The sequence below is a fragment of the Orcinus orca genome, chromosome X (assembly GCF_937001465.1).
Source record: "Orcinus orca chromosome X, mOrcOrc1.1, whole genome shotgun sequence".
Classification (NCBI taxonomy): domain Eukaryota; kingdom Metazoa; phylum Chordata; class Mammalia; order Artiodactyla; family Delphinidae; genus Orcinus; species Orcinus orca.
In genome coordinates, this window is record NC_064580.1 from 76,050,823 (window position 1) to 76,064,004 (window position 13,182).

Below are 13,182 nucleotides of genomic sequence, written 5' to 3' on the forward strand. Positions count from 1 at the left end.
GGGCTGGATCTGAAAACAAAATAACTGATCATTTTGTATCTTAAAACATATTTTTGCATGTCATCATGCTCTTATGAATGTGTTCTTTTTGAGTGAATAGCAACTGCTTTTCATTAAGATATAGCACACATATGTTAGAGGGTTGGAAGGAGAGGCAGTAGTGTTCAGTTAAAGGCCTTCAAAATATAAATGCTTTCAAAAGTTATTCATTATGCTTCCAGATTTTTTAGACTACCTGTAAGGCAAGTGAGCCTATATTATTAGTGAAAGCTGTTTAGTTTTCCCAGAGTCAGCTTAAATCCAAGGCTATTGAAAGTTTTTGAAACCATCATAAAAAATGAGTCACTTATGTTTAATAATAATTTTCTATATAGTAATATTAATAATTACAACCCTAAAAAGGGAGTTTAAAAATCCTTCTCTTGGAAAGTTGTTAACTTGCAATCTGTTTATATGAATGTTTTTCAGGTGGAAGTGACTCTTCCTGGGATAAGGATAAGATGCAGTCTCCTCTTGCTGCTCCTGGACCCCAACATGGAATTGCTCATGCAGCCCTGGCTGGCCAGTCAGGCCTTGGAGGAGCTCCTACCCTCAATCCACTGCAGCAGAACCAGTTGCTGGCCAATAGTATGTATACTGTACTTACCAAATTTGGTGTGTAAGAAAAATACCACCCAAGACCCACTGAACAACTTGCAATACCAGGGATGGTTTATTTCTCTTCGATAAGGTTTAACAATTTGAAGTTAGGAAGGTAGATAAAGAGGAATTCATTTGAAAGTGTGAGGTTTTTAGAACAGAGATATATTGAGTGGCCGTATAACAGAGTAGAGGTACACAGGAGGCTATGTAAGAGAGTAGTTAAGAATTCTGGCTATAGTCACATAAACTTGGGTTTGAATTCCACATCTTTTGAATTCTGTATCACTGTCTGGCTCTGGAGAAGTCAGATAACTTTTCCAAGTCTCAGTTTCCACAACTGAAAAATAGGAATAAAAGTACACCTAGGCATTAAGGTTATTGAGAAGGCTAAAAATAATTAAGGAAAAACTGTTAGCAGTGACTTGCATATAGTAAGTACTTATTACTCAGTAGTCAAACTACAGCTGAATTATACAAATTCAGGTTTAGATAATGTCTTTAGGAGCTTCAAAGACTCAGAAATCTTTCTGTAGGAAAGCAGGCCTTATATATCTTGCTTAGCTAAAATCTTACTTTCCTTACAGACAGAAAATCTGGGAGAAGAATTCCATTATTCCTTTCTCTGAGACTTTCATCCCCCCACTAGAATTAAGGCAACAGAGGAATTCTGAGATATTTTAACATGATGTCCTAAATCTTAATGAAATTCATCAGTCATTAAGCATATAAAATAAGTTATGGTTTCATCCTTTAAGGAGATTATAATCTAAAGGGTGAAATGTCTCATAAAAAATGTAATGTTAAGCAAAGACAAATAAAATGAATGTCAGAAAAGTTGTAAATATTATAAATCAAAACCAACTGATTAAGATAGACTTATGTCATAAAGAGGGGAAACCTAGAGGACTTCTTGTTTCTGGTCTGACATGTAAAGAGCTTATAAGTTGTCATTCTTGTCCTCACAACAAGAAAAAAGTGGACAGTCTGAAAATCAATAGCTCTTTTAAATCCATCAGAGATTGAGTACACGGGGTACAGTTAACCCCCAAACTGGATAGATTGGCAGATACAGAGAATCACAGATTATAGGGAGCAGAAGCCAGAGCTAGAGCCTGGTAGAAGTATTTAAAGAGTAATTGAGTTATTTCTGAAGATTCAGAGTGAATCTAGCTTGAGAGATAAAGATTCCTGGGGGCCCACACTTAGGGGGTCCCTACAGTTTCATGAGTTTTACCTCCAGAACCCTATGAAGTTCTCAGGATGAAGACTTGAGAAAATTGTCCTCATGCTTCTAGAAGAGGAGAGAAAAAATAACCATTTCAAAATATGTCCAGAATGTTCTGTCCTCCTTAACAGAGGCCCATCCTCAAAGGAAACTACTTTACCAGAGCTTAAACTATTTACTTTCACCACAGCCTGACTTGGGGGAAGGGATACAGTAAACTCCAGTACCCTGTAGACATTGATGCGAGGGAATAGAGATACAAAACTCCAGCCCCTTTAGTTTTTCATGTGGGGAAAGAGAAATACTCAACTCTAGTCCCCTCTAGTCTTCCTGTCTCACCTAAGAGGGCAAAAAGGCAGAAAAGAACTTGCGAAAGTCACAGCCCAAGGCCACAGTCTCACTAGGAGACTGAGACTTGATCACAGGATTATAGACCATTTCTTCTCTCTACACATTAGGGCTCTGCCTAATAACAGGATGTTACAACTGAAAGAACAGAATGCCTCAGAAAGCCTCTAGGTAAAAACAAAGACAACAGGGAAGATAGGAAAATATAGCTGCTAATATGACAACTACAGCAAACAGTAAACAGTCTAACTCCTTGCCAATAAACATAAAATTTCCCAATAAAGGTCTGTTTATGTCACTTCCCTTTACCCAATACACAATTTCTGGCTTTAAACAAGAAAATTGCAAGGCATGTAAAAGGCAAAAAACACAGTATGAAGAGAGAAAGCAAGTGACAGTACCAGAATTACATATAGCAGATATTTTAGAATTATCAGACTAGGAATTTTAAATAACTATGATTAATATACTAAGAGAATGGGAAAAGTGGAAAACAAAAGTATTCATGGAAATTTTAAGCAGAGAAAGGGAAAATCTAAGCATCAAAAGGAAATACTGAAAATCAAAAATACTCCAATAAAATGAAAAATGCCTAAGATGGGCTCATCAGGGTCAAGGCAAGGATTAGGAAACTTGGAGATATGTCAAAAGAAACTTCCCAAACTGAAAAAACAAAGCAAAAATGAATGAAAAAAAAAAACAGAACAGCATATCCAAGAACTGTGTGGCAATTACAAAAGGTGTAGCACACATGTAATGGAAATACTAGAAGGACAAGATTGAGGGAAAGGAAGAGAAGAAATATTTGAAGTAACAATGGCCGAAAATTTTCCCAGATTAATGAGAGATTCCAAACTACAGACCCAGAAAGCTTACAAAACACTAAGAAAGATACATATTAACAAATCTACTGCTATGCATATTATAGTCAAAATGGAAAATCAAAAAGAAAAAATCTTGAAGGAAGACAGAGAGAAAAAAAAAACTCCTTACACGTACAGGAACAAAGAGAAGAATTACTTTAGACTTACTTTCAGAAACCAGGCATTGAAGAATAGAGTGGTGTGAAATTGTTGATGATGAAAGAACACATTCCACCAACCTAGAATTTTGTATCCAGTGAAATTTTCCTTTAAAAGTGAGGAAATAAAGACTTCCTCAGATGAACAAAAGTTAAAGGAATTTGTTACCATACCACCAGATCTGCCCTGTAAAAAATGTTAAAAGAAAGTCTTCAGAGAGAAGGAAAATGGTATAGGTCAGAAAGTTGGATCTACAGAAAGAAAGGATGAGAGTTAGAGAAGGAATAAATTAAGGTAAATTATATGTGTGTGTGTGTGTGTGTGTGTGTGTGTGTGTGTGTGTGTATATATATATATATATATATATTCTTAATTGAACAAATAAACTGTTCCAAATAACAATAACAATGATATATTGGGTGATTATACTTTATGGATAAGTGAATAAGTGATATAAATGACAGTGATATTATAAAGGACAGGAGGGAGGAATTGGAAATACTCTGCTATAAGGTAACTTCACCACCCATGAAATGGCTTAGTGTCATTTGAAAGCAGATTTAAATAAGTTGTAAAATGTATATTACAAACTCCAGGGAAATCACTTATTTTTTTTTAAATAAGTATAATTAACATGATAAAAGAGGAGAGAAAAATGAGTCATATAAAATGGTCAGTTAACACCAGAGAAAACAACAAAAGAGTGGAAGACAAGATTAAAAAAAAGAAAAAACAAGGACATGAATAGAAAACAGTAACAAATATGATAGCTACCTATCCAACTATCATAATCACTTTAAATATGATTGGTCTAAATACACCAATTAAAGACATAGACTGGCCTATGAATATTAGTGACCTGGGTTATTGATGATTTTGCTTGTACTCAAAATACTTCTTGTGTAATCAGGTATCAAGTAAAAGAAAAGCAAAAAAAAGCAAAAGCAGCAACAGCAAAAAGTAAAAATAATGGAGACACAGTAGATAAGAAAACTCAGGAGCCAGCCATGCTGAGAACCACCCTCCCACCAGTGGGCTGGCACAATCCCTGGGACTGCCTGAGCAGTGCAGCCAGCCCAGCCCTACACACCAGTGAGCTTGAAGCCATTGCACAAGGAAAGGCCTGGCAGCCAAATGGGCTGGTGACTAACCTCACCTACCAGTGTGCCCATAGTAGTTGAACCCATCACAACAGAAAGGCTCATGCAGCCCACACAGAAGTCACTCCTAGAGCACATAGCTCTGCCAACCAGAAGGTTTATGCTGCTGTGCCCCATAGGACGTCTCCTATAAAAGGCCAATTTTCCAAAATCAGGAAATGTAACCAACCTACTTAATACATAGAAATATACATAGAAAATTAGGCAAAGTGAGGAGACAGAGGAATGTGTTCCAAACAGAGAAACAAGACAAAACCACAGAAGAAGAACATAGCAAAGTGGAAACAAGCAATCTACCCAATAAAGAGTTCAACTTAATAATCATAAAGATGCTCAATGAAGTCAGGAGAAGAATAGATGATCACAGTGAGAAGCTTTACAAATAGTTAGAAAATATAAAGGAGAACTAAACAGAAATGAAGAATACAATAACCTAAATAAAAAAATGCACTAGAAGGGATCAATAGTAGATTAGATGATACAGAGGAATGCATTGGCAAAATGGAAGACAGAGTAGTGGAAATCAGTCAAGCTGAACAGAAAAAAGGAAAATAATTTTAAAAAATGAGAACAGTTTAGAAGACATCTGGGACAACATCAAGCATTCTAACATCAGCATGCTGGGGGGGGGCAGGAGGAAAAGAGAGGGCAGAGAATTTATTTGAATAAATAATAGCTGAAAACTTCCCTACCCTGGGAAAGGAAATGGACATCCAGGTCGAGGAAGCACAGATAGTTCCAGACAAGGTGAAACCAAACAGATCCACACCAAGACAAATTATAATTAAAATGACAAAAAATAAAGAGAAAATCTTAAAAACAGTAATATGCAAGCAGCTGGTTAACTTGAAGGGAACTTCCATAAAACAATCAGACCCTTATCAGCAGAAACTTTGCAGGCCAGAAATGACTGGCATGATGAAAGTGATTAATGGCAAAACCCTACAACCAAGAATAAACAATCTGGTAAGCCTGTCTTTCATATTTGAAGGAGAGATAGTTTTACAGACAAGCAAAAACTAAAGAGTTCAGCACCACTAAAACTGCTTTGCAAGAAATGTTAAAAGAACTCCTTTAAGTGGAAAAGACCACAACTAGAAATATAAAAATTATGAAAGGAAATGTCTCATTGGTAAAGGCAAACATACAGGAAAGGTAGTAGATCAACCACTTAAAAGCTGGTAGTAAGGTTAAAAGATAAAAGTAGTAAAATCATCTATATCCACAATAAGTAGTTAAGTGATATACAAAACAAAAAAAAAGTAAAATATGACATCAAAAACATTACCTGTGAAGGATGGAGAATAAAATGCAGGGTTGTTAGAATCTGTTTGAACTTAAGAGATCATCCACTTAATATATGAACCACATGGTAAAGACAAACCAAAAACCTATAATAGATACACACACAAAAGGAGAAAGTGTTCAAATATAACATTAAAGATAGTCATCAAATCACTAGGGAAGAGAGCAAAAGGTAAGAAAGGAACAAAAGAGAACTTCAAAAACAATCAGAAAACAAAATGACAGTAAGTACATATCTATCAATAATTACTTTAAATGTAAATGGACTAAATATTCCAACCAAGAGAAACAGGTTTGGTTATATTGATTAAAAAACAAGACTCATACATATGCTGCTTATAAGAGACTCACTTCAGATCTAAAGACACATACAGACTGAAACTGAGAGAATGGGGAAAGGTACTTCATGCAGATGGAAATGAAGAAAGCTGGGATAGCAATATTTATATCAGACAACACAGACTTTAAAACAAAGACTGTAGCAAGAGAAAGAAGGGCATTACATAATTATAAAAGGATCAATCCAACAAGTAGATATAACAATTATAAATATATGTGAACTCAATATAAGAGCACCCAAATACATAGCAAATACTATCAAACATAAAGGGAGAAATTGACAGTAACAAAATAATAGTAAGTGACATTTACACCCCATTTACATCAGTGGATCTATCACTCAGACAAAAATCAATAAGGAAACATTGGCCTTAAATGACACGTTAGATCAGATGGAATTAAAAGATACATACATAGAACATGCCATCCAAAACCTGCAGAATAACGTTCTTTTCAAGTGCACATGGAACAGTTTCCAGGATAGATCACATGCTGGGCCACAAACAAGTCCCAATAAATTTAGCAAGGTTGAAATCATATCAAGCATCTTTTCCCACCACAACGCTATGAGACTAGAAATCAGCCATAATGAAATGAACTGCAAGAACACAAAAATGTGGAGGCTACACAATATGCTACTGAACAATCAATGTGTCACTAAGAAATTCAAAGAGGAAATTAAAAATACCTGGAGACAAATGGAAATGGAAAAAAAATCAAAATCTATGGAAAACAAAAGCAATTCTAAGAGGGTTGTTTATAGTGATATAAGTCCATTCCTGGAAAGAAGAAAAATCTTAAACAACTTAACCTTACACATAAAGGAACTAGAAAAAAAAACCCAAAGTTAGTAGAAAGAAAGAAATAATAAAGATCAGAGCAGAAGTAAATGATATAGAGACAAAAATAGTAAAGATCAAGGAAACTAAGAGTTGGTTCTGTTAAAAGGTAAACAACATTGTTAAATCTTTAGGCAGACCCATGAAGAAAAAAAGAGAGAAGACCCAACTAAATAAAATCAACAATGAAAAAGGAGAATTTAAACCAATATCACAGAAATACAAAGGATCCTAAGAGTTTACCTCAAACAATTACATGTCAATAAAATGGACAGCCTAGAAGAAATGGAAAAATTTCTAGAAATGTACAATCTCCCAGGATTGACTCTGAAAGAAATAGAAAATATGACCAGTAAGGAAATCAAATTAATAATAGAAAAACTCTCAACAAATAGAAGTCCAGTACCAGATGGCTTCACAGGTGAATTCTACCATACATTTAAAGAAGAGTGAATGCCTATCATTCTCAAACTATTCCAAAATATTGAAAAGGAAGGAATGCTTCCGAACTAATTCCATGAAGCCAATGTCACACTTATACCAAAATCAGACAAAGACACCACAAAAAATAAAATTAGAGGCCAATATCACTGTTGAACATAGATGCAAAAATTCTCAACAAAATATTAGCAAACTGAATCAGCAATTGATTAAAAAGATCATATACCACGATCAAGTGGAATTTATTACAGGGATACAAGGATGGCTCAATATCTGAAACTCAGTCAACATAATACATCACATTAGCAAAACAAAAGATAAAAATCATCTCAATAGATGCAGAAAAAGCTTTTGATAAAATCCAACATCCATTTATGATTAAAAACTCTTAATAATATTGGTATAGAGGGAAGATATCTCAACATAATGAAGGCCATATATTACAAACCTACATCCAACAGAGTACACAATGGTGAAAAGCTCATAACACTTCATCTAAGGTCAGGAACAAGACAAAGATACCCACTCTTGCCACTTTTATTCAAGATCGTTCTAGTTACAGCAATCAGGTAAGAAAAAATAAATAAAAGGAACCCAAATTGGAAGGGAAGTAAAAACTCACTGTTTGTAAATGATGTGATACTATATAGAGAACACTCTAAAGATACCACCCAAAACTATTAGAGCTAAAAAACAAATTCAGTAAATTTGTAGGAAACAAAATTAATATACAGAAATCTATTGCATTTATATACACTAACGATGAACTATCTGAAAGAGAAGTTAAGAAAACAATTTCATTTGCAATTGCATTAAAAAGAATGAAATACCTAGGAATAAGCCAAACCAAGAAGTTAAAAGTTTTGTACTCAGGAAACTGTAAGATATTGATGAAAGAAATTGAAGATGATACAAACAAATAGAAGGAAACGCTATGCTCATGGATTGGAAAAATTAATATTGTTAAAATGACCATACTACCCAAGGCAATCTACAGATTCAATGCAGACTCTATCAAAATACCCATGGCATTTTTCACAGAACTAGAACAAATAATTCTAAAATTTATATGGAAACACAAAAGACCCCAAAACAATCTTGAGAAAGAAAAACAAAGCTGGAGGTGTCATGCTCCCTGATTCCAAGATGTACTTCAAAGCTACAGTAATCCAAACAGTATGGTACTGGCACAAGAACAGACACATAGATTAATGAAACAGAATAGGGAGCCCAGATATGATCCGAGACTCACATGGTCAATAAATCTCTGGCAAAGGAGGCAAAGTTTACAATGGGAAAAAGACAGCCTCTTCAGTAAATGGTGTTGGGAAACTGGACAGTTACATGGAAAAGAATCAAACTGGACTACTTTCTCACACAATATACAAAAATAAACTCAAAACAGATTAAAGACTTAAAAGTAAAACCTGAAACATAAAACTCTTATAAAAAATCATAGGCAGTAAGTTCTTTGACATCAATCTTAGCAATATATTTTTGGATATGTGTCCTCAGGCAAGAGAAACAAAAGCAAAAATAATCAATTGTGACTACCTAAAACTAAAAAACTTCTACACAGTGAAGGAAACTATTAATAAAATAAAAGTCTGCCTACTGAATGGGAGAAGATATTTATATAAGATATATCTGATAAGGCATTAATATCCAAAACATACAAAGGACTCATTCAGCTCAACATCAAAAAATCACCTGATTAAAAAATGGGCAGTGGACTTGAATAGACATTTTTCCAAAGAAGACATGCAGGTGGCCAACAGATGCATGAAAGTATGCTCAACATCACTAATCATCAGGGAAATGCAAATCAAAACCAAAATGAGATCTCACCTCATGCCTGTCAAAAAGATAAGAAGTAACAAATATTGGCAAGGATTTGGAGAAAAGGAACCCTCATGCACTGTTGATGGAATGTTGATGTAATGTTAATCACTATGTAAAATGATATGGACATTCCTCAAAAAATTGAAAATAGAACTACCATACCATCCAGCAGTTCCACTCCTGGGTATTTATCTGAGGAAACCAAAAATACTAATTTGAAAGAAAAAATATGTACCTAACTTTTCATAGCAGCATTATTTATAGTAGCCAAGATAATGGAAGCCACCTAAATGTCTACAACTGATGAATGGTTAAAGAAGAGGTGAAATATTACTCAGCACTTGAGATCTTGCCATTTCAAGTGCTGAATATTACTCAGCACTTGAAATCTTGCCATATGCAACAATGTGGATGGACCTGGAGGGTATTATGCTTAGAGAAATGTCAGACAGAGAAAGACAAATACTGTATGTTTTCACTTATATGCAAAATTTAAAAAACAAATCAAATTAACAAATACTACAAAACATATACAGACTCACAGATTCAGAGAACAAACTAGTTGTTACCACAAGGGGCAGGTGTTGGGGGAAGGGCAAAATAGGTAATGGGGATTAAGTACAAACTACAGGTTATAAAACAGATAGATCTTAGGGATGTAATGAACAACACAGGGAATAGAGCCAATATTTTATAATAACTTTGTATGGTGCATAATCTATAAAAGTATCGAATCATCAAGTGTACACCTGAAGCTAATATAAAATTGTAAGTCAATTATATTTCAATTTTAAAAAAAGAAATAGCCTAATTAAAAATGGGTCAAAGACCTGAACAGACACCTCATCAAATAAGATATACAGATGACAAATAATCATATGAAAATATACTCAACATCATATGCTATTAGGGTGTTTCAGATTAAAACAAATGAGATACCCCTGCACATCTATTGGAATGGCTAAAATCCAAAACTTCATCAACATTAATTGCTGGTATGGATTTGGAGCAAGAGGAGCTCTCATTCATTGCTGGTGGGAATGCAATATGGGACAGCCATATTGGAAAGCATTTGACAGTTTCTCACAAAGCTAAACTGAGTCCCCCTTGTTTATCAAATGAATTGAAAATTTATGTCCACACAAATATCTACATACCAATGTTTATAGCAGCCCTATTCATAATTGCTAAAAGTTGGAAGCAAACCACAGTGTCCTTCAATAGCTGAATGAGTAAACAAACTGTGGTATATCCATGCCATGGAAGAATAGTTAGCAATAAAAACAAATGAGTTGTGATGCCTGGAAAAGACTAGTGCATATTTCTAAGAGAAACAAAGCCAGTCTGAAAAAAACAAATACTGTATGAGTCCACTTATATGGCATTCAGGAAAAGGCAAATCTATAGAGACATTAAAAGCCAAGTGTAAGAGGAGGGGTGAATAGATGGAGCAGAGGGGATTTTTAAGGCCAGTTAAACTAACTATTCTGTATTATACTGTAATGGTAGATACATGATACTGTGCATTTGTGAAAATCCTTAGAATTTGCAACGCAAAGAATGAACCCTATTGCACATTATGGACAGTAGTTAATAATAATGTATCAATATTGATTCATCCATTGTAGCAAGTGTACCTCACTAATCCATGATGTTACTTAGAGGGGAAACTGCTGGTGGAGGGGAAGTATATGGAAATTCTCTGTAAATTCTGCTCATTTTTTTTCTGTAAACCTAAAACTGCTCTAAAATTAAAGTCCATTGATGAAAAAGAGGAGGAGGACTTTTACCATACCCAAATAAATGTGTTAGAGTGGTAGATTCCAGAGAGAGGCATCAACAAAAGTGAAGGCTAAGGTAAGTTAAAATTGCAGAGAGCTACAACTAGTCCAGAGGGGCTAGAGTAGAGCATACACAGAGGGATATAGTGAGATATCAAAGCTAGAAAGGTATGTTCACATGAAACCAAAGAGCTTATATTTTATTCTAGAGACAGTGAGTAGCCACTGAAAGTCTAAAAATTGGAGTGGAAAGGCAAATTAAATGGCATAGGAAAACCAGGAAGACAGGTTACCTTCTAAGCATGGTGGGATTAGTGCCTGACTGTAGAATGCAATATATCACAGAGGAAAACATGACTTGGAAACCAAATGAATGTGATATTTTAGAGGGAAGATTAGAGTATTATTGAAGTTTGTAACCTTAATGGCTGGGAGGAGGTGGTGCCATGCACTTACATAAAAGTTATAGGAGTTGCCAGAATACCAAGATGCATTAGAAAGAGTGCTTATAGTCGTCTGCCTGATGTCCTTGTGGTTGACAGGAAAGAAAAATTCATTTTGGTGATATTTAAAAAGAGTTTGTCTTCATTACCATTCTATTAAAAGTTGCTGTACATTTCTGACATGTGACTAAATGAGCCAGATTGCTGGAGTGTTGTATACTATTGATGGCTCTTAATGTTTCCAGCTTTGGGAAAAGGTTGACTTACATAATGCAGTATTTGCATATGCTTTGCATGTGCAGCTCAACTGGGGTCACTGTTAAACTTGCCTGTAATATAAATATTAGCTTAAATTCCAGGGTACTATAGTCAATTCATGGTTAGTTATTGTAGGTCATGATATGAAATTGTGACTTTTAAGCACTTCATGGTTATTTGAAATGTTTGATGAATTGTATTTTAAAACTGTCAATGAGCTGTTAAATTCTGTTTGTGGTTTGCATTTAGTTTGCATGTCAATTGGACTTTAAGTAGGCATATGACTTGATACTGTGAATGATGCTGGAAAATTTTGGAGAATGAGGAAAGATTATTATACTGCTAAGGGAAATGTAAACTGAACAAAAGTTTATTTGAGAGGTAAATGGAGGCACTGATGGCTACTTTTCATCTACGGTTTGATCAATTTTCTATTAAAATACTGAGTACATAAAGAAGAATTGGAAGTCTATAATTATCTTGGGTTTGTGGTAAATGAGAAGCTTATATAGAAATCTATGTATGTTATTGATGGTTGCTATTATATGGAGCATAAAGTGAAGGTTCTTAGGGGAAGATAAATAGTGATTAATTTATGTTATGGAATATCCTATCATTATAGCAAAGCTGTATGATGGTTAACGTATAAAATGCATATATATCTAAGTAATTTTGAAAGCTTAACTGAAAATAAACCAATTTAAAACGGGGTGCAGAAATCCATTTTGAATTCAGTGTTTACGCTGTGTTCAGGCTTTAAAGTAATAATCACAGGAAAAAGGTTTCACATCTGAAAAGTATGTTTTGATAGATTGCTCCTAAAAAGGATTCAGAGACTGAGTCATAAGTGAAGTGATGGGGAAAAGTTTAAAATACTTTATCAATATTCTTTGGGGATTTGGAGTCATAGGAAGTATAGAATATGTTTCCTTTCTGGGGTTCCATGCAAAATTTGTTTCTAGCTTTTTTATTATCCTTGTGTAATTCTGATAACAGTGCATTTTGTAGCTATCTTTATCAGAAATATTGGTGATGGTTGTATTCTTTATTTACAAGTTTCTTTAATAGAGATAACCACTTTAATGTATGAGACCTGTTATATCCGGAAGTTTGTTTTATTGTGCTGCTTTTGAAATTGTTTTGTTAATGACTTTAATTCAACCATTATTGTTGAACCCAGGAGATGGACTTCAAATCAATTCACAATGTTTCTTCCTTCTAGCCTCCTTTTTGTCCTAAAAATATGTGTGTAAAGTGTTTGTATTACTGTTACTGTTGTTTTGAGGAAAGATATTTAAGGGTCCTGTGAATATATTTCCTATAGATTCATCGTTGTACACTTGCTGTTGTGATATGGGAAGCAAGAAAAAATGAGGGGATGGCAAAGAGGAAAAAGAGATGTTATTAACAGTTGATAATTGTGTGCAAGACAAACACAAACATTGCCCATAGTAGAATGTTAATAGTCTGTAACAATTTAGGAAAATTTTAGGCAAGAATGTTTTAGAACATCTGTTAAAGATTGATAGTTTCTGGG

At 34.4% G+C, this 13,182-nt stretch overlaps 1 protein-coding gene across 2 annotated transcripts in view; it reads left to right on the forward strand.

Annotated features, from left to right (window-relative positions):
* The window catches only part of DACH2 (dachshund family transcription factor 2), a 643,115-nt gene that overhangs the window by 473,571 nt on the left and 156,362 nt on the right, over positions 1-13,182 (forward strand). For both annotated transcript variants that reach the window (XM_049705106.1, XM_033411534.2), the window contains exon 5: positions 469-627. In XM_049705106.1, the coding sequence (XP_049561063.1) occupies positions 469-627 (159 nt within the window). The remainder of the gene's footprint in view (positions 1-468; positions 628-13,182) is intronic.